This window comes from Schistocerca nitens, chromosome 9 (genome assembly GCF_023898315.1).
Source record: "Schistocerca nitens isolate TAMUIC-IGC-003100 chromosome 9, iqSchNite1.1, whole genome shotgun sequence".
NCBI lineage: Eukaryota > Metazoa > Arthropoda > Insecta > Orthoptera > Acrididae > Schistocerca > Schistocerca nitens.
The window spans coordinates 291,378,924-291,405,270 of record NC_064622.1 but is presented as its reverse complement, the minus strand read 5'-3'; the positions used below and the strand labels follow the sequence as shown (position 1 = coordinate 291,405,270).

General features: G+C 38.5%; 1 protein-coding gene across 1 annotated transcript in view; it reads left to right on the top strand.

The window, feature by feature from the left end:
- Positions 1-26,347, top strand: part of LOC126203385 (rabphilin-3A) — a 1,010,032-nt gene that overhangs the window by 933,423 nt on the left and 50,262 nt on the right. The window contains exons 12-16 of the mRNA XM_049937683.1: positions 5,690-5,841; positions 6,537-6,616; positions 6,892-6,966; positions 7,044-7,167; positions 24,821-24,930. Of these exons, the coding sequence (XP_049793640.1) occupies positions 5,690-5,841; positions 6,537-6,616; positions 6,892-6,966; positions 7,044-7,167; positions 24,821-24,930 (541 nt within the window). The remainder of the gene's footprint in view (positions 1-5,689; positions 5,842-6,536; positions 6,617-6,891; positions 6,967-7,043; positions 7,168-24,820; positions 24,931-26,347) is intronic.

Below are 26,347 nucleotides of genomic sequence, written 5' to 3'. Positions count from 1 at the left end.
TTTCCTAATAAAAATGAATGAACAAGAAGTAAATGCAATAACAGCACTAAAAATTATAATTCACATGTCAGACATTTCCTATATATCTTTTAGAATATTATACATAAGTGATAATGTTTCATAAATAGCAGACATATTGTTGAAGGAAGAAAAATGTGGAGAAACAATGCCGAAACAAAACTGTGGTAGGAACAGTCTTTATCTGGGCTGCAGGAGGAATATATGACACCAACATACTCACTAATGAAATGATTTGATTCAAAAACAATTATTTGGGTTCTTTTCAAAATAAAGACTGATATTACACTGTCTTGAGATTGTCACAACAAAATATGTAAGTGTGATAAAAAAGTAATGACACTGTCATAAAATTGTAAGTGATAAAAGTAACTTAGTCAAAGTTAGTTTATGGAAATAATCATTACCTTTGAAAAGTAAATGTTACTAGTAATGGCATTACAAGTAAATTGTTACTTTTGAACTCAGAGAAACACAATTGTTGAATATGAGTATGCTGTGTAGGCAGCAGCTGTGTGAGCCAAGCACACTGTTGGCCCGTAGCCCATGTGACACCTGTTTGGTAGTAATTTATTTATGATGCTACTTGGAGGACTCACAAACAGCAGACAAAGAAATGCAATTTGCTATTTCTAGTGGACAACCTTAGCAGAAAGCAGCATATCAATATGAACTTTTGTGCAACTAGTATTGTGAAACCCAGTGCAAGAATCGAAAACATTATTGAAGACATCTCGGAAAATAATAATATAAGGGACAGTGATTTTGTTGTTTGTGTGATTGTTGCAAACGGTGAAGTGCATAATGAAGTCAAAAATTGTATATAACAGGTTTGAAGAATTTCTTAGACATAAATGAAATTAAAAACACTGCTGTTGCATTGATACTTCACAGACATGACCTGATCTTTAATTCATGTGTCAGCAGAGAGATCTACAAAACCAATGTTAAAATCAAACAACTGTGCTCAACTTATGCGAAATGCAATGTAGTAGATATTAGTCAACTAGAGAACACTCTGCACATTGAACATGGTGAGCATCTGAATTAGCATGGGATGAAATTTCTGTGTCAGGAGATAAACAGGATTATAAGTGAAATTTGTGAACACATCTGTCTCATTTTTTTAAAAAAAAAACAGTCTTTTGGTGCATGTTAATATACCTTGTCTATTAGGGAAAATGACATTACAAGGGGAGGAAGGGTAAAAACCCCATTAAGAGGGAGCTGCAACAGATTAATTCATTCAGATAACTGTGCTGCTTTAGATTACTCAACGAAAATAAATGAACGTGAAAGACCCAGTGAAATCAAAATACTTTTCTGTACTAATAACAGTATTCTCCTTCTTCGTTTAAATGTACAATCTCTTAAAGGTGAAGTCAATGAACTGCAATACTGGTTTGGTAGAATTAACTGCAGTGTTTTGTGTCTCAATGAATACTGAGTGAAAGAAATCTGAAACAGATCTGTGTGTTCCACTTGGATACTTGCTAGTAACAAGCTACCACAGAAAAAGCATGTCACATGACAGGGTCTCAGTCTGCATTAAAAGCAATCTTGCTTTACATTACTCAGTCATAGACCTTAGCAGAATATACCTTGAAGGCATATTTGAAGTAGCTGGAATGGTAATGCACACACAAAAAGTTGTAATTGTGTCAGTGTATTGAATTCCAGGCTTTGATGAAATAGTATTTATAGCAATAATTAACACTGTAATATTGTAGTTGTCTAAATATAAGCAGCATAAAATAATAACTGTAGGTGATATTAACACAGATATAAGGACAAAGAGAAAAAATGTAATTCATATGGTTAATTCTCTAAAGTCATTCAACTATTACTGTCTCAATGTAAAGCCCCCAGCTTGGATTCATGTTTTGATAACCTAAATGGCAATATACACAGAGACTCTCTTGAATGTGATGTTATAGAATTATAAATATCAGATCATGCAGTACTGTGACTTCAAACTGAAAAGTCAGCTCTCAGTACCGGAGAAAGGAAGGTGACATATGGATTACCAGGAGAGGCCAATGTAAACAATATGATAGATCATTTTTAGCTAACCGGTGTGGCCAAGCGGTTCTAGGCACTTCAGTCTGAAACCGTGCGACCGCTATGGTCACAGGTGTGAATACTGCCTCAGGCATGGATGTGTGTAATGTCCTTAGGTTAGTTAGGTTTAAGTAGTTCTAAGTTCCAGGGGACTGATGACCTCAGATGTTAAGTCTCATAGTGCTCAGAGCCATTTGAACCATTTGATAGATCATTTGAAAGAAATGGACTGGTTTCATATAATGGATAATAACAAAAGTATTAACAACTGCTTTTTCAGTTTCCTGGCAGAGATTAAGCGCATAGTATAAGAGACGTGCCCCACTGTAATCAAAAGAGATCATACTGGCATCACACATTAGCAGCATCATGCCAACAAGTAGTACACTCCACAACTTAATGAGCTCAGGATACTACTATTAATTCTAAAAGATAAGTCTCATAAAAGTGGTTCAAAGAAACAAAATTAAATAAATATGAGAAAACTCTGCAGATCTGAAATAAAAAATGCTAGTAGTTCAGTCAGCAGAGCACTTGCCTGCGAAAGGCAAAGGTCCCAAGTTTTAGTCTCAGTCTGGCATGCAGTTTTAATATGCCAGGAAGTTTCATATCAGTGCACACTCTGCTGCAGAGTGCAAATTTTATTCTGGAAACATCCCTCAGGCTGTGGCTTAGCCATGTCTGTGCAATATCCTTTCTTCCAGGATTGCTAGTTCTGCAAGTTTCAGAGACGAGCTTCTGTGAAGTTTGGAAGGTAGAAGATAAGGTACTAGCAGAATTAAAGCTGTGAGGATGGGTCATGAGGGGTGCTTGGGTACCACAGTCATTAGAGCACTTGCCCGTGAAAGGCAAAAGCCCTGAGTTCAAGTCTTGGTCCACCACATGGTTTTAATCTTCTAGGAAGTTTCATATAGAACATGGTTTACAATAACTGTGTGGTGATTGTTTCATTTTTTATAAGACTCAATACAAACAGTATTAAAGTTAAAGATTTTCAAATGCATAAGCTTAGATGTACAATGGCATTAAAAATTGTCAGAAAGCTAAAACACAAAGGGGACAATTTACATATATGATTGAATTAAAAATTGACAATGTGAAATACACACATGGGACAGTTTACAAGTCCTGTATATGGGGATGCATAGAATATCAAGTAATAGTAATATATATGGGCATACAATGCATGATGGAAGTTAAGAAACTACAATTGATATGCGCATAGAGGCTTATTTCTGCACATCCCTAACACAACTGACTTACAGTGCAATTTATTTCAGTATATAAAACAAGATTAAGAATAGGTAAAAACAAATTTAATGTGTTATTTGACAGTTAAGTGAACTTGTGTTCTTATTTTTTTGGGAAGGAGTTTTGGAGAGCTAGTATAAATTTGCCAATAGGTAACCATCAATAGAGCGAAAGGTGTGCATGACAAGTAGTTCTTTTACTTTTTTCCTGAATGACAGCCCTTCACTATTTCCTATGGTCATAGGAAGTTTATTGTAGAGTTGAGTAGCTATATTCCTGACACCAGCTTGACCAGTACTTAGTCTTTGGGGCAGCAGATGAATGTTCAAATTGGTTCTTGTATTGTGATCATGTATATTCCTATTTATCATGGAAAGGTACATGCTTTTTCAACAAATAAAACTGTTTCCATTACATAAATACAGGGTACTGGTAATATTTTAGAAGTCTTTGAAAATTGGCTTTGCTGATGATCTAGGATGTTCTTGGTTCATTACCTTTAATAGCATTTTCTGCACTATAAATATTATTTTTTATGTGATGATCTGCAGAATGGGATCCCATATGTTACACCAGACTGAACTGGGCCAAAGTAAACTGTTTTTGATGTATCAATGTTGCATGTTTGTCTGAGGATTATAAATGCATAACAGAGGCTGCTCAGCTTATTCAGTACTTTATCCCTGTGCACGTCCCACTTCAAAGTGTTATCTTCCCATATTCTCAAAAGTTTCATTGCTTCTACTTGGTCAAGTTCATGGCCTTCTGTAGTATTGGAGTCATTTGAGTAGGGTGATTTTTAGAAGAGCATGTGGGCTGTTTTATTTCTGTGAAGCCAGGACAGCAGACTACTTGTTGTATGTTATATTTGGTCACTCATTTGTTGCACTGATGTGCTATTGGACAACAGATCTGAATCATCAGCAAATAGTACAGGAGAAGTTTTATGAAGGTTCAGGGGAAGATCATCAATAAAAAGCAGAAAGAGAAGGGGGCCAAAGTAGAGTCTTGTGGCACACCAAAAGTAATCAGGGCTTTGTTAGAGCAAGTTTGTTCATTGCTAGTGCTAGAGACTTTAACCACTTGCAATCTATTTGTTAAGTATGACTCAAACCACTGATTACCTACACCTTGGATGTGATATGTGTCTAATTTCTGAAGAACTATCTGCTGATTAACCAAATCAAATGCTTTGGTTAGGTCAATGAACAATCGGGAAGAGAATTCTCTGTGAATGAAAGAAGAGATTTGGTCACAGACTACAAAATGGACATCATTAACAGATCTGTGCTTGCGAAATCCATATTGATGTTCAGAAAATAAGTTTTCTTTATTCAGGAATTCTAACACACAACTACACATGACTTTTTAACTATCTTTGTTACTGCTGGTAGGAGGGATATTGGCCAATAATTATTTACATCATGTAGGTCAAAAATCTTTTAGTTCTTAAATAAGCTAGTTATCTCCTATGTTATTTTCTGTATCTGTAATTGATTATTGTATAAAACTTGACACCACTGTAAACACCGATGAAGCCCATTATATGAAAAATACTGAAAGGCAAATAAAAATATTGTACTCTGTTAAAAAAAAGTACATTGCAAGAACAGTTTTCATTTATGGTCTCATCAGGGAAAGGCTTCTTGCAGACAGAACATAGGAACACTTGAGGCAAGTGAACTGATGTGCCTCTCCTGGTTAATTCGTAAACTGTCTTCAGAGATTTTTTTTTCCATCCAGTTTTTATGCCTCCTCTGTGCCCACACCCTTAGCAGGAGCCAATCCCACTACAGCCTTGGTATGACCCTGCCCTCAGCTTCCAGTACTATTTTTCTTGATGCATTGTAAAAGAAAACTCTATCCATTCGTTGTAAGAATATTTATTGTAAGGAATTAAATTTCTCATGTGTTTGTGTTCTTGATAATCATCTAAAAGCTTAGCTATGTTTATGTACCTCATCTATGATAAAAGTGATTACCTTTTCACTTTCCATTATCAGTTTTATGCAAAACATTGGTTTGGCCCATTCCTCATTCAAATTGCATACCCATATTTATGCAACAAGTGATTCTAAGTAATTAGTCACAGGCAAATGTGAAGTGCATCTGTACTTCTTCCTGGAGGTGTTATCAGTATTCACATTAAACACTCTGTGTTCTGTAGTTTCATCACGGGAAAGTGGTGTAGAATCAATAATTCCTCCGCAGTTTACAATTCAATAACGTGTTTCTCATATACATTAGTTATACTTCTGAGCAGTAATAATATCACAAGGTGAAACACAATGGTGCATCATTTCCTATTGCATAAAATAACTTACCTGAATTGTATAGCAAAGAATAACCTTTGTTTTAGGAGGAGGGACTCACAGGCCTCAAGCACATCACGGGACTGGTATTTGTCAGATGACAGAACATCCATAGGTAGCAGTTCTGTTAGTGGTCAGCACACATCAAGTACTGCTGGTGATACAGCAGAAGATTTTACTGACAGTGCAGGAGAAAATGGTAATTACAACCTTCTTGTCCTCTTAAGGACAAATGAATGAGTTCCATGTCCAAAAAGCACCAGTAAATCAGAACTGACATAGTCAGACAATATCTTTCAAAAGTGAAAATACGCAGCAAAGTTATGTCTGTGATTTTTTTAAAAAAATAATCAATTAATTTTTAATAAATTTCAAGTTTTTGAAACATCAAGATTTAAAGGAACAGACTCAAAACAAGTAGGCTACTAATCATGTGATTCATTTCATTACACATTTTAAACAGTAATGCATGTTAGTAATAGGTTTGCTCTCAAAAAATGTGTTTTCATAAAGTGTTTTCTGATTGGAATAAAAGAAATGACATAAGCTGTTTTTGTCCATGTATGTGTTTTGTGTGTGTGTGTGTGTGTGTGTGTGTGTGTGTGTGTTTTGTGCATAGAAGCAGTTGGGGGACGGGAGGAGGGGAGGGGGGGAGGGTAAGAGAGAGAGAGAGAGAGAGAGAGAGAGAGAGTAGACTCCTGTATGATATAGTTGTGTTACGCCACGATCTTCTGTGCTTCTCCGCCAGAGTAATCTGTATGAATATTCTTATCCTGTATTCTTACGTAAGTCAAGTGACAGTTTAATTCAGTGCTAAAAGAATGGAAGAGAAGCACAGAAAGCAAAGACTGTCAGCTTACTCACTACCAAATACAAATATTGCTTTTTTTTCAGTCCAGTTAGGCAAACTAGAGTTATCATTGCTCTACGACTCGTTTGCTGGTGCACTTCATTGTTCACTTCACAGAGCAAAAGTAAGTTGTTTCTAAGAAAGTTTTATGCATAACTTATAGTTAAAGCTGCATCTATTTGAAAGCCAAAACTATGATTATATAAAAAAAACTGCTCTTAATATTCATGGTGCTGTCACAGTCGTGTATTATAATGAAAATATTACTTAAGCTACATTGTTTCAATAACGATCATAATAAATATGTGCAGAATTCCAACTAGCATGTAAATGAAGAAATAGCATCTCTGGTTTATTTAAATACATGTATTTTGTGACATTTTATGCTGTAATTTTCAGGGATTGAAACCAATGGATATCAATGGGCTAACAGATCCATTTTGCAGACTTAGTCTCATACCAGAAGAAGGAAGGGTAATAACTAGATGTTCAAATAGAATCAAATAGCTAAAAAATAAAATGATTATAATAACATATTATTTTGTTTTCAGTCCAATACATTAAGAACTAAAACAGTCCACAAAACAAGAAACCCAGAGTTTAATGAAACTCTCACATTTTATGCAGTATCAGAGGAAGAGATCAACAGGAAAATACTGCATATTGTCATTTTGGGTAAGTAAATAAAATACAGCAGATAATTTTGGATTGCTGGGTGAGAAATAGTTTATAGTGTGACTTTAATGAACTCTACCCCTTTTCCTGAACCTCTCCAGTCCTTTTCCTTCATCCCTCATCCTTTCCCTTCAACCCTTCTGCCAGAAGAAGGAACCACTGGCTCCAAAAGCTTGCATATGTAAAATCTTTTTTATAACGTGTTCTCTTGCACCTGCTTGGTGAGTAGACTTTTTATCTATCTGTACATTATATTATCAAAAATTAAAAATCAATTGTTTTCAAAAATTGATTATTTTTGTTGTCATAAAATAATTTAATAGCTAATCTATACAGGGTGTTACAAAAAGGTACGGCCAAACTTTCAGGAAACATTCCCCATACACAAAGAAAGAAAATATGTTATGTGGACATGTGTCCAGAAATGCTTACTTTCCATGTTAGAGCTCATTTATTACTTCTCTTCAAATCACATTAATCATGGAATGGAAACACACAGCAACAGAACGTACCAGTGTGACTTCAAACACTTTGTTACAGGAAATGATCAAAATGTTCTCCGTTAGCAAGGATACATGCATCCACCCTCCGTCGCATGGAATCCCTGATGCGCTGATGCAGCCCTGGAGAATGGCGTATTGTATCACAGCCATCCACAATACGAGCATGAAGAGTCTCTACATTTGGTACCGGGGTTGCATAGACAAGAGCTTTCAAATGCCCCCATAAATGAAAGTCAAGAGGGTTGAGGTCAGGAGAGTGTGGAGGCCATGGAATTGGTCTGCCTCTACCAATCCATCGGTCACCGAATCTGTTGTTGAGAAGCGTACGAACACTTCGACTGAAATGTGCAGGAGCTCCATCGTGCATGAACCACATGTTGTGTCGTACTTGTAAAGGCACATGTTCTAGCAGCACAGGTAGAGTATCCCGTATGAAACCATGGTGGTGAATCGAGGAAGTACAGTACATACTGACGAAACTAAAATGAGCTCTAACATGGAAATTAAGCATTTCCGGACACATGTCCACATAACATCTTTTCTTTATTTGTGTGTGAGGAATGTTTCCTGAAAGTTTGGCCGTACCTTTTTGTAACACCCTGTATAAGCAAAGAAATGGTTAATTCTGTTAATCACTCTTAATAAGTTTTTCCATTACTCCTTGCAGTATTACAAAGAAATTAATAACATCCTAACCAAACATGTAATAATTTTCAAAAAAGAAGGAAAAGAACCATTTCAAATAATGGGCACACACCATGACAGAGAGAGAGGGGGGAGGGGGGGGGGGCATGTCTTAGTGCTGTGTGAGTAGTTCTCTTGGATGGAATACATGTGTGTGAATACAAAAGGATGAGTGCTAAGATGAAGGAGGGACAACAAAGATAGAAGATATAGGAACTTCCTTTCACCATAAAAAAAATGTCCTGACTTCTCATGCTGAAATCTGGTTTTAGTTCTTGTTTCTACTGGTAACCAACTTAACAAGAATTTCAAACACAAAATTTTAACTGTTGATGACCCACTTATTGCAGATACTTGTCGAAAATCATATTTCACAGTGACAGCTGTGCAACATGATTCTTGAAAAATCTCAACTGCCAATATGCAATGTAAGCTACCACAAAATAATTAAATATGACATTTTAGCATAATTTCTGCACTTAAAACTGTCTGATGGAATACAAATACATGAGGGAAGGTAGGTTGCTGATTGTCGACATGCACTTCCCTTTTTCATAGGTTTTCAAATTGAAGAGCAAGCAAGTGAGACTCCATTCTCTACTGCACTATGTCACAAGAAGAAACCATAGGGTGTTTCGCAAAGTCATATGAACTCTCCTACAACCCAGCTTACAAATCACTGGTGACGCAATGCACAGAGATGCCTTTGGGTGTCCATTTTCCACAAAGTGTGTAACAGTGCATGTAAACAAGGATAAATTACTAAAAATACTAATGCAACAAATGCATATGAACAGAAACTATGTAAATCTCTGCAAACTGTTCTACACAGCTGGAAGGGAAATTGGTTCTTAGTCATCCTGCACAGCAGTTGTTTCTTCCAGAAAAGGTAACTTCCCTCGCCATGAGTGCTGCTCATTTGTCAGTTTACAGACTATACCTCCCCAGCATTTACTATCCAGTTCTCTTTTGTAAGTGGATACAATAACTTCATTGAGCTCTTGTTTATAAAGTGGTTTTTTCAGTTTGTAGTTGTTAAGTGAGCTATTATGTAAAGAAGCTCAACAACTGGAGCTGTCAGCTGTCTACAGAACTGAAGAATCTGCCTGAAATGATACTGTCACTATGTATTTGACAATGTCAATTTCTTTGTCTCTCCTTTCAATGGGTAGATTACTCTCCACAGCATGAAGAGTATCAAATGCATCATTCCAACATAAGATCTATCAACATCTGGGGAGAACCAGAGGCTCAAATTGTCTCTCTCTACAACAGAAGTGGGTTAACTAGGTGTTATATAACTTCAGACATTTCAGCGTAAGTCTGGCATTACCTTACAGCAGATTACATTTGTAGACTTGAACATGATCAGTCCCATTCCATCAGACATATGCACATCCAACTTGGCAGATATACTGTGGATGTGTGGTAAATGACTCCATTCACTGCAGCCCACTCTGCAAGTGTCAGCAATTCCTAAATGGAAGAGACTTATGCAGTCTACAAGAAACATAATTAATGGTGAGAGAAATGCAATAATTTCCTGCTCAATCATTAATTCAACACCAAGTGACTATACAGCTTTACAACATACTGTCTGTGACATTCAGCACCCAGTCACTACATTTACCAATACACTTCCTTTCCCATCAACACTTCATATGTCAGAGACATCACACTTACAAAATTAAAGGCTTCTCAGTCATTGCTTATAGAAATATGTTTTACATAAAAGTTCACTTAACTACTGTAGATAAGTACTCAATAAACTGAAAATAACTTCACTATATAAACTCAATCACAGTGAAGTTATTTTGGCTGCTCACATAAAAGAACTGTACTGGAAATTATGAGTCTGTCTGCAAAATGAAAAGTGAGCAGCACTCATGGTGAGAGGAAGTTGCCTTCCCCAGAAGAGTGCTACAGCTGCCGCACAGGATGACTTATAATCAAAATCTCTTCTACCAGTGTAGAACACCGTGCAGAGATTTACATAGATTCTGTCCATATGCCTTTCTTGCATTAGTATTGTTAATAATTTATATTTGTATTCCATGTACTGTCAGCTCATTTTGTGGAAAATAACCCCCCCCCCCCTGGGCATGTGTGCATGCTGTGCCACAATACATGCTGTGGAAGGCATACTATCTCCTGAAAAGCCTTGCAAAACCCATAGTAAAATGTTACAATAACCACAAGTGAACTGTGTCAGTAACAAATAAAAATATGCATGTTCACTGTATGTAAATGTGCTATTGATCATGAAATATTATTTTGGAATGAGAAAACTCTGCAACTTTCAGTGTTTTGAACATAAAAATATTAATAATAAGTGTATTTCTGTGTAACAAGTACTAAGAATAACAAAGACTAAGAGTATATCATGTCATGGAATTTATATAATTGTGAGATAAAGAGTTGGATGAATAAAATGATCACTCTGGTGTCAGCTCGCAAACCTATTAGACTCTTTTGTACTAGGTTGCTTCTGAATGCATGATTTTGTTAATTGTACATAAGTTTCCCACAATACATGTATAAAAAGTATTTGTCCTTTTAATCTCATTTCATACCTCTCCCTACTTGTGAATATAATTAAATGGAATTAATTAATTATTTCTAGAATTCAAGCCATAGTCAAATGTTCGTTATGATCCCAATTAATATTTTGAATTAAAGTGTCACAGCTGAAAAGTTTAACTAAATAATCCATGAAAAACATCTTTTATGTAATTAATCAAAGTTGTGTACAGTTTTTAATATAAGATTGTGTAGGGTACTGCGCAAATTTGTATTTGTAAGATACTCTCTCTCTCTCTCTCTCTCTCTCTCTCTCTCTCTCTGTGTGTGTGTGTGTGTGTGTGTGTGTGTGTGTGTGTGTGTGTGTGTGTGTGTGTGTGCTGCTGCTGCTGCTGCTGCTACTACTACTACTACTACTACTACTACTATTACTGTTACTTTTATTATTGGCTGACTGCCATTCTTTAGTTGTAATAGTGCATTCGTAGCCACTATGTGAAATGTAACTAATCACATTATTTTTGGACTTAACCCACAAGAAAGCAGGAAAAAATACTTTAAATAGTTTTTCTATCAAGAAAAGAAAATATCTGCTGCAGAAAAAGTTTTGTTAAATATTCATGACTAACACCAAGATAATGAATAATAACTTGAGGCTCAGGCATGTTTATGAGTAAATTGCTAACTGGTAAAAATATTTTCACTGTCATAAATATTATTCATATCATAATTAATGTTGTTAAAGGTCAGTGTTAAAAAAGAACTTATGTAACATCTAGAATAATACTGCAGCTATGTAGATAAATTATATTTTGTTTCTCCCTGCAACAACTATTACAGTTTTAAACAAACCACGTGTATTTTTGAGCTACCTGTGTGTGTTGATAATATGAGTAAATTGTTGTAACCCAGCTTAGTATCTTTACTAAGAATTATTTGCCTCCATAGCAACATTGATGATTGTTAGCCGTTACTATGAGTGTGTGAAATATATGCAACATCATGACATATAAAAATTGTCATCAACAATTCCAAACATAACAAACCAATATCTTGAATAAAACAAGAGAGGGGGAGGGAGAGGGTAGGAGGGGAGGGGAGAGAGAGAGAGAGAGAGAGAGAGAGAGAGAGACAGAGAGAGAGAGAGAGAGAGAGAGATGATATAAAGGTTTGGTATAACCTTGTGAAACACACAGTAGTTGTTCCTTGTGATGTAGTGGAGTAGAGAGGTTGGCAGACCCTCCTAGTCACTCTTGAGTTTGTAGACCTATAAACAGAAGTGCATGACTCAATCCAGTGAACTACCTTCCATTGCGTATGTACCCTCCAACCCTCCCTGTTACAGCCCCAGGACACAATTTGTCCCTTAAAACAATTCTACTGTACTTATCTCTGGTACAAACATTTAATATTTGTTCTTGTCATGACATAGTGACCCCATTCCATAAACCCTACAGGATCTCGAGTCCCTCATCAAATCCTTAGGCTCATTCCAGTACCTCTCCCCTAACTCTGTACCTCTCCTCACCCCTACCACTCCAAGCACTCCTTACCTTCTGCATCCTCCCTATATCCATATACCCAAACACCAGTGATGCCCCATTGTGACAGGTTGCTGTCCCACCCCTCTCCCCCCACTAAGAGAATCTCTGCTCTTTTGGACCAATGTCTTTAGCATATTACTTGGAACCTACCCTCCTACATGAAAGACATCATCCATTTCCTCCACCAGCTATCCACAGTTCCTTCTCTGTTGATCCACTGTAGACGTGGGACAGCAGCTGGTCAAATGTTTACCAAGGTAATTATCAAACAACCATAAACTGCGAGAAGTTGTTGTATTTTATTTTGACAATCCATTTCAGCATTTCAGTTTCCGTCTTCAGATTCTATATGTCAAGTCTTTGAAGGAAGTACTCAAATAATGAATTTTCAGTATCCAGATATTGATGGTCCCAGTAGGCCAATATTGATACATCTGAATTTCTGTACATGAAGTGCATATGGGGCCTGAAAATGGCATATTGAAAAGTCAAAACTGGTTGTCAAAATAAAATAAAATAACTTCTCAAAACATACAGCTTTTTGACAATTTCCTTGGTAAATAACCACAATACCTGTTCCTTTACCAGTGTCCTGTTCATCACTGTTGATGCCACCTCCTTTTACACATCCCAAATGCCCAATGCCCAATGCCCAATGCCCAGTGCTCAATACCTTGTCATTGTTGAACACTGTCTTCCCCAATGCCCAACCAACAGCAAACTTACAACTCCTTCCTGGTAACCAAGACCCATAATATTTTCTTGCTCAGTTAATTCTCCTTTGAAGGCATCACCTACAGACAGATCCAGGGTACACAGATGGACACCATGTGGCACCATCCTATGCCAACTTATTCATTGGTCATGTAGAGGAATACTTCCTAACCACCAAGAATCTAATACCCTCCAAACCTTGTCTATCCAGTCACCTACCACCTCCCACATACCCACTCTTCTAGTGATGCAGCGCCACCCAGGACTGGAGCAATTGAATCACATTCTTCACCTGGGTTTTGACTACCTCTCATTATAACTTGAAATGAGGAATGTCTGACACACTATTCTTCCCACCCCTCCTACAGGGGTATTCCACCAGCTATCAAACCTACACAATATCCTTGTCCATCCCTACTCCAAATCCATGGCCTCATGGCTCACATCCCTCCAACAGACATAGATGCAAGATCTATCCCATAAGTTGTCCCACCGTCACCTACTCCAAACTGGTCACGAGCATCTCATCCCATCAAAAGCAGGGTGACATGTGAAAGCAACCTTATGATCTACGAGGTAAGATGCAACCACTGTGCTGTTTTCTATGTGAGCATGACAGCTAACATGCTGTTTATCTGCATCAATTGCTTCGCTAGTTCCTGTCCTTTATCCAACTGTCCCCTTCCCAGCTCCAACTCCAACACTACAGCCTTCTACTCCATCAATACCCTCACCAGTCATTTCCCCCTCTCTACTTCTCTCCTTTTTGACTCCATTCCTTCCCCCCCCCCCCCCCCCCCTCCATCCATGCTCCCCCACACACAAAACCTCCCTAATGCACCTAGCAGCCCCACCCTTTCCCACCACATCTGTGCATGCTCCCATGAGCAGCACTACACCTTTCCCCACCTTACCCTGCTATTCTCCCCCCCCCCCCCCTCTCTGCCTCACCTACCTACCCACTGTATGTTGTCTCCTCATCAGGCACAGTTTCGGCAGTCTGACCACTAGTAATATATGTGTGTGTGTGTGTGTGTGTGTGTGTGTGTGTGTGTGTGTGTGTGTGTGTGTGTGTGTGTGTGTTTTCTACTTCAGAAGAAGGCCTTTTGGCTGAAAGCTAAACTGTATCATAGTCTTTTCATTGTGCCTATCTGTGACTCAACATCTCATCTGTATAGTGAGTAACAATTTGTTCACTTCATAATTTTATTGTTATTCCATTCTGGAATTTCCATTCTGGAATTTCCATTCTGGAATTTCCATTGTTTAATAGGTACTTGTAAATATTTCTGTAGATGCTACCATGAAGGAGAACCCTGAGGAACTTGCAACAAGTTAAGTCTTCTGTAGAGCCACTTTTCAAAGGCTTCTATTCCCTTCTTGTCTATAATATTTATTGTCCACAATACACTTCAGTACAAGCTACAACTCAGATAAATTATTTCAGAAAGGATTGCTAACATTTAAATTTATATTAGGTATTTAAATATTTTTCTTTTATTAGAAATACTTATATTGGTAAGGCTAGCCTGCATTTTACAAGGGTTGTGCAATAAGTAATACAACACTTTTCTTCTCAGTCAGTTTCAATTGAAAAAATGCAGAATTTTTTTAGAACATCATGGAATATTTCCACTTTGGCCCCAATAGTTTCATGAAGTTCTCATAGATGGCAGAAGTATATGTAGCCTTCAAAATGGAGATGCCTTCCAAGCCGAGAGCTGTGACTCAGTTTCCTTTGATAAAAAACCTGCTAGAAAACCAGAGCATTGCAAATATTCATAGGTGCTTGCAGAATGTCTATGGAGACCTGGAAATGAAGATAAGCATGGTGACTCATTGGGTGATGTGTCTGTTATCATCACAACAAGGTCACGCAAACCTGTCCAATCTCCCACATTCTTGCCAGCAGGCATTCTCATTCAAGATGATTGCTGGATCATGATCAAACAGAGTGCTGCACAACTGGGTGTCTCTGTTGGTTGTGCTGATGCATGAGCCCACCAGGTGGGGTATTCAAAAGTGTGTGCCCACTGGATTCCTTTCATGAACAGAAGACCGTACTGAGTAATGAAGGACCATCTTTATGGAATTTCTTGTGCATTACGATGTTTATTGTGACATCATCACAGACAATGAAATATGGATTCATTGCTTTGAACCAGAAGCAGAACAGCAATCCATGGATTAGTGCCACACCACTTCTCCTCTAAAGAAGAAGTTCAAAGCCACACCCTCATCTGGTAGAGTAATGGCAATGGTCTTCTGGGAATCTGAACATTTTATACTGTTTTATGTTCTCCCTCATGATGCAATAATCAGCTCTGAGGTGTATTGTGCTATCTTGAGGAAATTAAAAAAGTGACATCAGTGTTTTCATTGTCACAAAAATGCAAATGAACTTTACCTTCTCTAAGACAATGCAAGACCTCACACAAGTCTGTGCACTGGAGAGGAGCTCAAAAAACTTTGTTGGACTATTCTTTCTCATCCACCCTACAGCCTGGATCTTGCACATTCTGACTTCCATCTGTTTGGCTCAGTGAACGATACACTCCATGGGGAGCAGTATGTGGATGATCAGGAGGTTATTGATGCAGCAAGACATTGGCTCCAACATCAAACAATAGAGTGGTGCTGTGCAGGCATACAGGATCTCCCAGTAATGTGGTATGCAGCCATCACATTGAATGGAGATTATGTTGAAAAATATGGTTTTGTAGCCAAAAGGGTGGGGAATAATATGGTGTATTGGAATCCTGAATGAAACTAACCTGCTTTCAGAAAAAAATGTTTTGCATTACTTATTGAAAACCCCTCCTGTATCCTATTTACTTCAGCCAATGACTGTTATTTTACTGCCCAAGTAGAAAACCCCATCTATAGCTTTAAGTATCTCATTTTCTACTCAAATTCCTTCAGTATCATCTGATTTAATTTATTTTTTAGTGTTCATCTTATAAACTCTATTCAATATACTATCCATTCTTTTCAGCTGCTCATCTCAGTACTTTGCCATCTTTAAGAGAATTACAGTATCACCAGTAAACTTCAAAATCTTTATTTATTCCCCATAAACTTTGGTTCCTTTCCAAATTTCTCCAAGATTTCTTTTACTGCTTGCTCAGGGGTCAGATACAATAAAATGGGGGCTATGTTACAATCCTGTCTCTCTCTCTTCTCAACCAGTGCCTCCCTTTTATGACCTTCAACTCTTATTACTGCAGTCTGGTTTCTGTACAATCTATATATAAGTTTTTGTTCCCTGTATTTTATCCCTACAAGCTTCAGTATTTCAAAGAATGTATTCCAGTCCATATTCTCAAAAGTGTTCTCTAAGTGCACTAATGATGTAAACAGAAGCTTACCCTTTTTCAGTGTATCTCCTAGGATAAGTTGTAGGGTTAGCATAATGTCATGTGTTTCTACAGTTTTCCCAGAACCCAATCTGTTCTTCTCAGAGTTTGGCTTCTACCAATGGTTCCTTTCTTCTGTAAATAATTCATGTTAGTATGTTGCAAATGTGTCTTATTAAACTGATGGACTGGTACTACCCACATCCATGAATGTCTGCCTTCTTTGGAATTGGTATTATTACATTCTTCTTGACATCTGATGATGCTATATTAGGTTGGGATGACTTTATACACTCACTGAGAATATTCTTGAGAGAGAATGGTAGTCAGAATGAGATGCATAGTTAAGGGTACATTTCACTTACTTTTTAAACTTTTGTTTATTGTTGGCTGGTGTAACTCTGTATCAATCTACATCCATATTTTGACACTGGTTGTCTGTAGATTCATGCATATCAGAATATTTATGATGCTCAAACTTTAAATAATGTAACAAACACACAGTTTTTACTGAAATTTTCCCTATGGGAATATTCAAATTAAAACTTTACACATTAAAATTGTACAGAGTTCAGTCACATAAATATGCTGTTCCAAGTGGCTTTTGCTGCATTCCTTATATAATTGTACAATATTGTGTAACATGTTTCTGCATAGTTGTATCCATGGTTTATATGAAATTACAATTAAAATTTTATAAATTTGGTAGATTTCAGAGTGACAAAGGTATTGGCTTGTTGAAAGTTCTGATCTTGCACATAATTTTACTAACACCTTGATGATATTATTAGAGTATTTTAATCTCACCAACAATGTTATTTATTAGAATAAAAATCACTGTACCACAAAATTTTGGTGAATCAGAAGGTGCTAGAATGTTTTCAACATACTTGTCACTACTTCTCATTGAGGGAAACATTCCACGTGGGAAAAATGTATCTAAAAACAAAGATGATGTAACTTACCAAACGAAAACGTTGGTATGTTGATAGACACACAAATAAACACAAACACACACACAAAATTCAAGCTTTTGTAACCCATGGTTGCTTCATCAGGAAAGAGGGAAGGAGAGGGAAAGACAAAAGGATGTGGATTTTAAGGGAGAGCGTAAGGGGTCATTCCAATCCCGGGAGCAGAAAGACTTACCTTCGGGGGAAAAAAGGACAGGTATACACTCGCGCACACACACACATATCCATCTGCACATATACAGACACAAGCAGACATATGTAAAGGCAAAGAGTTTGGGCAGAGATGTCAATCGTGGTGGAAGTACAGAGGCAAAGATGTTGTTGAATGACAGGTGAGGTATTAGCGGCGGCAACTTGAAATTTGTGGAGGTTGAGGCCTGGTGGGTAACGGGAAGAGAGAACATATTGAAGGGCAAGTTCCCATCTCCAGAGTTCTAATAGGTTGGTGTTAGTGGGAAGTATCCAAATAACCCGGACAGTGTAACACTGTGCCAAGATGTGCTGGCCATGCACCAAGGCATGTTTAGCCACAGGTTGATCCTCATTACCAACAAACACTGTCTGCCTGTGTCCATTCATGCGAATGGACAGTTTGTTGCTGGTCATTGCCACATAGAAAGCTTCACAGTGTAGGCAGGTCAGTTGGTAAATCACGTGGGTGCTTTCATACATGGCTCTGCCTTTGATCGTGTACACCTTCCGGGTTACAGGACTGGAGTAGGTGGTGGTGGGAGGGTGCATGGGACAGGTTTTACACCAGGAGTGGTTACAAGGGTAGGAGCCAGAGGGTAGCGAAGGTGGTTTGGGGATTTCATAGGGATGAACCAAGAGGTTACGAAGGTTAGGTGGACGGCGGAGAGACACTCTTGGTGGAGTGGGGAGGATTTCATGAAGGATGGATCTCATTTCAGGGCAGGATTTGAGGAAGTCGTATCCCTGCTGGAGAGCCACATTCAGAGTCTGATCCAGTCCTGGAAACTATCCTGTCACAAGTGGGACACTTTTGGGGTACTTCTGTGGGAGGTTCTGGGTTTGAGGGGATGAGGAAGCGGCTCTGGTTATTTGCTTCTGTACCAGGTTGAAAGGGAAGTTGCGGAATGCGAAATCTGTTTTCAGGTTGTTGGTGTAATGGTTCAGGGATTCCGGACTGGAGCAGATTCGTTTGCCACGAAGACCTAGGCTGTAGGGAAGGGACTGTTTGATATGGAATGGGTGGCAGCTGTCATAATGGAGGTACTGTCGCTTGTTGGTGGGTTTGATGTGGATGGATGTGTGAAGCTGGCCATTGGACAGATGGAGATCAACGTCAAGGAAAGTGCCATGGGATTTGGAGTAGGACCAGGTGTATCTGATGGAACCAAAGGAGTTGAGTCTGGAGACGAAATTCTGGAGTTTTTCTTCACTGTGAGTCCAGATCATGAAGATGTCATCGATAAATCTGTACCAAACTTTGGGTTGGCAGGCCTGGGTAACCAAGAAGGCTTCCTCTAAGCAACCCATAAATAGGTTGGCCTACGAGGGGCTATCCTGGTACTCATGGCTGTTCCCTTTAATTGTTGGTATGTCTGGCCTTCGAAAGTGAAGAAGTTGTGAGTCAGGATGAAGCTGGCTAAGGTAATGAGGAAAGAGGTTTTAGGTAGGGTGGCAGGTGATCAGCGTGAAAGGAAGTGCTCCATCACAGCGAGGCCCTGGACGTGTGGAATATTTGTGTACAAGGAAGTGGCATCAGTGTTTACAAGGATGGTTTCCAGGGGTAACAGATTGGGTAAGGATTCCAGGCATTCGAGAAAGTGGTTGGTATCTTTGATAAAGGATGGGAGACTGCACGTAATGGGTTGAAGGTGTTGATCTACGTAGGCAGAGATACGTTCTGTGGGGGCTTGGTAACCAGCTACAATGGGGCGACCGGGATGATTGGGTTTGTGAATTTTAGGAAGTAGGTAGAAGGTAGGGGTGCGGGGTGTCGGTGTGGTCAGGAGGTTGACCCCGAGGTTGATGGAGTCAGGTGATAGGTTTGGGAGGGGGCTTAAGGTTCTGAGGAGTCCTTGAAGCTCCGCCTGGACATCAGGAATGGGATTACCTTGGCAAACTTTGTATGTAGTGTTGTCTGAAAGCTGACACAGTCCGTCAGCCAAATACTCCCAACGATCAAGTACCACGGTCGTGGAACCCTCGTCCGCCAGAAGAATGACGATGGATCGGTCAGCGTTCAGATCACGGATAGCCTGGGCTTCAGCAGTGGTGATGTTGGGAGTAGGATTGAGGTTTTTCAAAAAGGATTGAGAGACAAGGCTGGAAGTCAGAAATTCCTGGAAGGTTGGTGATTTTGAGGAAGAGGAGGTGGGTCCCGCTGTGACGGAGGACGGAACTGTTCCAGGCAGGGTTCAATTTGAATAGTGTCTTGGGGAGTTGGATCATTAGGAGTAAGATTAGGATTATTTTTCTTCATGGCAAAGTGATATTTCCAGCAGAGAGTACGAGAATAGGACAGTAAATCTTTGACGAGGGCTGTTTGGTTGAATCTGGGAGTAGGGCTGAAGGTGAGGCCTTTGGATAGGACAGAGGTTTTGGATTGGGAGAGAGGTTTGGAGGAAAGGTTAACTACTGAATTAGGGTGTTGTGGTTCCAGATTGTGTTAATTAGAATTTTGAGGTTTTGGGGGGAGTGGACCTGGAAGTGGGAGATTGAGTAGATGGGAGAGGCTGGGTCTGTGTGCAATGACAGGAGGTTGAGGTTTGCTGGAAAGGTTGTGGAGGGTATGTGAGTTGCCTTTCTGGAGGTGGGAAACCAGGAGATTGGATAGTTTTTTGAGGTGGAGGGTGGCATGCTGTTCTGAATCCCTGAACCATTACACCAACAACCTGAAAACAGCTTTCGCATCCCACAACTACCCTCCCGACCTGGTACAGAATCAAATTACCAGAGCCACTCCCTCATCCCCTCAAACCCAGAACCTCCCACAGAAGAACCCCAAAAGTGTCCCACTTGTGACAGGATACTTTACAGGACCAGCAACAAACTGTCCATTCGCATGAACAGACACAGGCAGGCATTGTTTGTTGGTAATGAGGATCACCCTGTGGCTAAACATGCCTTGGTGCATGGCCAGCACATCTTGGCACAGTGTTACATCTTCCGGGTTATCTGGATACTTCCCACTAACACCAACCTATCAAACTCCAGAGATGGGAACTTGCCCTTCAATATATCCTCCCTTCATGTTACCCATCAGGCCTCAACCTCTGCTAATTTCAAGTTGCCGCCGCTCATACCTCACCTGTCATTCAACAACATCTTTACCTCTGTACTTCCACCTCGACTGACATCTCTGCCCAAACTCTTTGCCTTTACATATGTCTGCTTGTGTCTGTATATGTGCGGATGGATATGTGTGTGTGTGCAAGTGTATACCTGTCCCTTTTTCCCCCTAAGGTAAGTCTTTTTGCTCCTGGGATTGGAATGACCCCTTACCCTATCCCTTAAAACCCACATCCTTTTGTCTTTCCCTCTCCTTCCCTCTTTCCTGATGAAGCAATCATGGGTTGCGAAAGCTTGAATTTTGTGTGTGTGTTTGTTAGTGTCTCTATCAACATACCAATGCTTTTGTTTGGTAAGTTACATCATCATATATATATATATATATATATATATATATATATATATATATATATATATATATATAAATTAGAGTTTTACAAATGTTGACCCAAATATTAATTTTTTCTGCAGATTCAGATTAAGGGTGTTTTTTTTTTTTTTTTTTTTTTTTTTTTTTTTTTTTTTTTTTTTTTTTTTTTTTCCCGCTCTCTCTCATGAGGCCACACAACTTTTAATTACAAAACAGATCATCTGACTAGCTAACTAACTAACCAAACATCCTACTTACTAACAAGTGAACTCATTAACTAACACAGTAAACAAAGTAAAGGATTAACTGAGGAAAACACTAACCCACTCGCTAACTAAAGATGAACATATTCCCATTTAATATTTGGTGGTCCTGGAAAGGAACAATTGGTTTTGTTTCATTGTTGATTATTTGCAAATACTTGCAAGTAAATGAATTTGGGGGTCATTGTTTCCAGTGAGTCCCCTCACCTCTCACTTTCGGCCTGCTTGTTGTCTGCAAATCCCTTGCATCTCACCGTTGTATGAAATCAAATGTTTAAAGTGATGACCTCTAACTTCAATGCATTTATTGACTCGTGCTGTAAATCCCTGCACACATCTTGATAACACATCTGGCGTAATTGTTGCAGCGTAAGCATCTCTTACTCTTTGCATTATGTTTTCGTGAGTGGTAGGTGATTCCTAATAAATGATGTCATTTAGATAACCCCACAAGAAAGAGGTAAGGTCAGGTGAACTGGCTGGCCAATTCACAGGACCTGCCCTGTCAATCCAGTGACCATGGTAAAGTCTGTCTAGTACATCGCGTGCTACTAATGAATAATGCACTGGACAACCATCATGTTGAAACCACATGTTTTGTTGAAGTTCAATGCTCAGGTCTTCAAGTAGATCTGGCAGTTCATTTTCAAGTAGGTTTCAATATTTGTTGCCATTCAAATTACTGTTGATAAAATATGGACTGATCAGTTTATCACCAATTATACCACACCAAACATTATCTGACCAAGGTCGCTGATGGTTGACTTCTCGAATCCAGTGTGGGTTCTGTTCACTCCAGTAATGCATGTTAAGGCAATTAACTTTGCCGTGGTTTGTGAATGTTGCCTCATCGGAGAAGAGTACTCTGTCAAAAAGTTTTGGTTTGTTTGGATCCGCTGAATGCCTCAGTGACAAAATGTTAGATGGTTTTGGACGTCATCACCATGTAGTTCCTGATGCATGGATACATGCTATGGATGAAATATGTGGAGCTTCAGGATTTTCCAAACACTCATGTGTGAAATTCCTGATTGCCTTGATATATCTCTTGTGCTCGCATGTGGATTATGAGTCACAGCAGCTAGGACTGCCACTTGATTGTTTACTCCACAAACAGTAGCTGCATGGGTTGTTTTTTACTGGTTCACACCATCTTCCACAGTAAATTGTTTAATAACTTGAACAAAACAGGACCGTGACCATACTTGGCCCTGAAAACGCTGTGCATAAAGCATGACCGTATCGTCAAAATTTCTCCCACTTCTCCATAAATGTACACCATCTCTATTTTTTCTTCCACCGAAAGATAATTTATAATGAGATAGGCCATCTATTAATCTCAAGAGAGGAAAGATAAGGAGTGTTGAGAAAGGCAGGGTTAGAATTTCTATGAGCAACAATTGGCCCACTCAGCATAATTCTGCCTAGCAATAATATCTCTGCGTCAAACGCAATTGGTAGCGAGCAAAAGCCGTGAAAGCAGCTGCACATGGTAATCAAACATAAGTTGCCCAAAAGGCAATCATTATAAATGTATTGCTGTCTGAATGCTCAGATGGGTAAAAGACACAGTGTTTTTATTACATTAATACTTATAATTTCTAAAGCCCAGTCTTATTACGAGAAAGGGCTACCTATCGGCAGCACTCTGAAACGTTACACTGCTCATCAGCATCGATTATTGATCAGGGCTGAGTGGGATATCGATTATTGTACATAGTTCTAAAAATGTAAATGATGTAACAGTCACAATATTCTGAAATAAAATAAAGGTGTGAACACTGTTATTTAAGTCAATAAATTTATGAATGTCATTTTCTACATTTTTCCACCCAAAACTAAAAGACACAAATTAAGCAAGCACCCCAGTTGTGAGACTTCTCGACAAACAAGAGTGATTACTCCAAATCTAATAAAATATTAGGTTCGTGAGTCAGTTATGTTTTTAGTTAATAAGTTCACTCTTTAGTAAGTAGTATGTTTGGTTAGTTAGTTAGCAAGGCAGATGATTTGTTTGATAATTAAAAGTTGTGTGGTGGTTCCCATTTGAAATTTTAAAATTGCCCCCTGCCCCACCCCCAGGGGGCTGGGGTGGCAGGCTAATTTTAGCACCATCGAACGTCCCCCTTGAAAATAATCAACTTTGAATTTACACATTTTTCCATGTGAAGCTTATTTTTTGAGTTATTCTGGTTTGTCAACTTAAAATTTACACCCTGTAAAAGGCACTGATCAGTGCCTTTTACTTTAGCACATGTTTTCCTCACAATGCTACCTTACTGGACTATAGCATGCAGCTTTCCTTTCAATAAATCTTAGATTTTTCCCCACGTATCTAACAATGGAAAGTCCATGATGGAATAACAACAATATGTAAGGGATGGATTGCTACTCCCAACATAGAGGAGGCATGGAGCCACAGACAGGAACAATAAAGAAGAACACCAGAAATATTCAGCTTTTGGGCTAAGTTCTTCATCAGACATAGAAAACTCACACAAGCACAATTGCACACATATGACACTGCCATCTCCAGATGCAAAGCTACTAAAGCTGAATATTTCTAGCATTGTTATTCATCGTGCCTGTCTGCAACTTGCATTACATTATTCACTTTTCTGTTTTTGCTTCTTTCTTCCTCCACACATTATTTCTTTCCAGACTCTTTTCCATTTTGTTTGACTTTCCATGCTCTTCAAAACCTAATTGCTGCTCCCATAAGAAAACTTTTCTTTGTCTATGGATGAAATTTTCATCTTTTTCTTCAGCCCATTACTGCAAAATATAAAAGTACTTCCTGAAATTTTCTTTCCTTACATCCTTCATGTTGACTGCAATATGCAGAAAGCTGGAAATTCTTCTGTTTCCTTCTCACCTCCTCATACACATTAAATTCACTGATTAAACTGAATTTGTACTGCTCACTGCAGGGAAGAGGGAAAATTGTCAGTGGGAATGTAAAGTAGCTTGTAGGCTTTCAAAATTTGCCCCCCCCCCCCCTCCCCCGCCTTCCTCACTCTCCATCTTTCTCTTTTATCTTACATATTTTTAGTGAACATATTATGTACAAAGCAGGTAAAAAGTATGTGTAATCAATGGCTAAATCTGAGTGTGCCCAACACAGATAAAACAGGAATGAATCTGCTAGTGAATAAGATTTTACCCCATGGGAATTAAGTAGATTGTTTTACTCTTAAATTAGATTATCTTTTGAGCATGGTATCTCTGTATTCCTAATCTAAGTACTCCTTTACACATACAGCTGCAAGTGGCAGCTTGTCTTTTCTCATTTAGGTTTGCTGTATCCATAATTGAAGTTCTCAACCTTGCAATATGATTAATTTCTAACTTACCTCTTCCACAACATAGTGAAAAAAGAAGGCATCTTACAGTTTCTACTTTCTACATTGCATCACATCTTTTAATCATTGGACATTGTTAACACATATAACATTATTCTCTTTCAGATGATGACAAGTATGGCAATGACTTCATTGGAGAAGCCCATATTCCTCTATCTTGCCTTAAGATGCAGCAAATGAAGCATTTTAATGTTCCACTGGAAAAACAGTTTCTGGTATGTATTGGCTGGTTATAAGAGTGAAAAACTGAAATAAGGTAAGATAAAGGACTTCCAGTATGACAAAAATAAAAATATACCCTTGCTGCTTATGAACTTTCCACTCCCATGGGAATGGGGGGCAGCCCATAATAATGGTTAGTTTTACATAATAAACTTGGACTATACCAATGGAGTATCTAATGGCACAAACACTCAAAGGTAAAATATGTCAGTGATGGGTTCCGCAAAGTTACAACCCTCCCTTTTCCAAAGTTGTGTAATGTGAAAAGGTAAAAAAGTAAATGTGTATTATTGGAATTAAAAAGCATTGTGCATAACAAATATACACATTAAATTCACTGATTAAACTGAATTTGTACTGTTCACTGCAGGGAAGAGGGAAAATTGTCAGTGGGAATGTAAAGCAGCTTGTAGGCTTTCAAAATTTGCCCCCCCCCCCACCCCCCCCCCTCCCCCGCCTTCCCACCTAGGTTTATAAGTAAGCAGATCCTTATCTCCCCTGTTAAGAAGATCAAGAATGTCTTATCACTTGACACCTGTCACAGATTCATAACTATTTTCAAATAATTAAAACATAAGTAGTATTTTAAGGGAAGTTTAGAATCTGCTTTCTTAAATGCAATTTAGGAAAAATCAGGGTAAAAAAATTAGTTTCATTGAATAACAATTTGCAAAGCAGCCTGAATTATACAATTGAGGATAACAAAAGGCATATCACTTAGAATGCTAGTGAGAAAATTATGATACACTTAAAGTAGATGGAAAAACATGAATTAAGTGTCCTTTGAAATGTGATAATGTAGAGATTGGTGACTCACTCGGGAGAGTGGGGCAATTGTGTGTGTGTGGGTAGTTTATTGTTAATACTGAGCACTGATTTAATTTCTAATAGCTGTTTCTCTTGTATTAGTGCATAGATTGACTCTTTGTATATACTTGATGAAATTCGTTCATTTTGGGCCTATGGAATATGATAAAAGGATATATTGAAAGACTATGCTAATGGGGAATGGGGGATAGTGTATTTGTCACAGTAGACAATAAGTTCAAATTCACAAAGGTAGAAATTTAAGCTGCATACAAGATTATTTGGGTTAGTTTCAGTATCAGGGGTGGGTATAAAATGGAAACTGGATCCTTCTATCACCCACCAGACCCAAATCCTGACGTAACTGAAAACTTTCGTGAAAACCTCAGTTGACTTGTATATAAGTTCCCCAATCATATTGTAATCATCAGTGGAGAATTTAATCATCCAACAACCCACTGGGAAAATTATAGTTTTGTTAGTGGTGGGTGTGATGAAAAACCCCTGAAACATTATAAACTCCTTCTCTGAAAACTACCTAGAATAGGTAATTCAGAACCCCGGTCATGGTGGCAATATAATGGATCTAATGGCAACAAACAG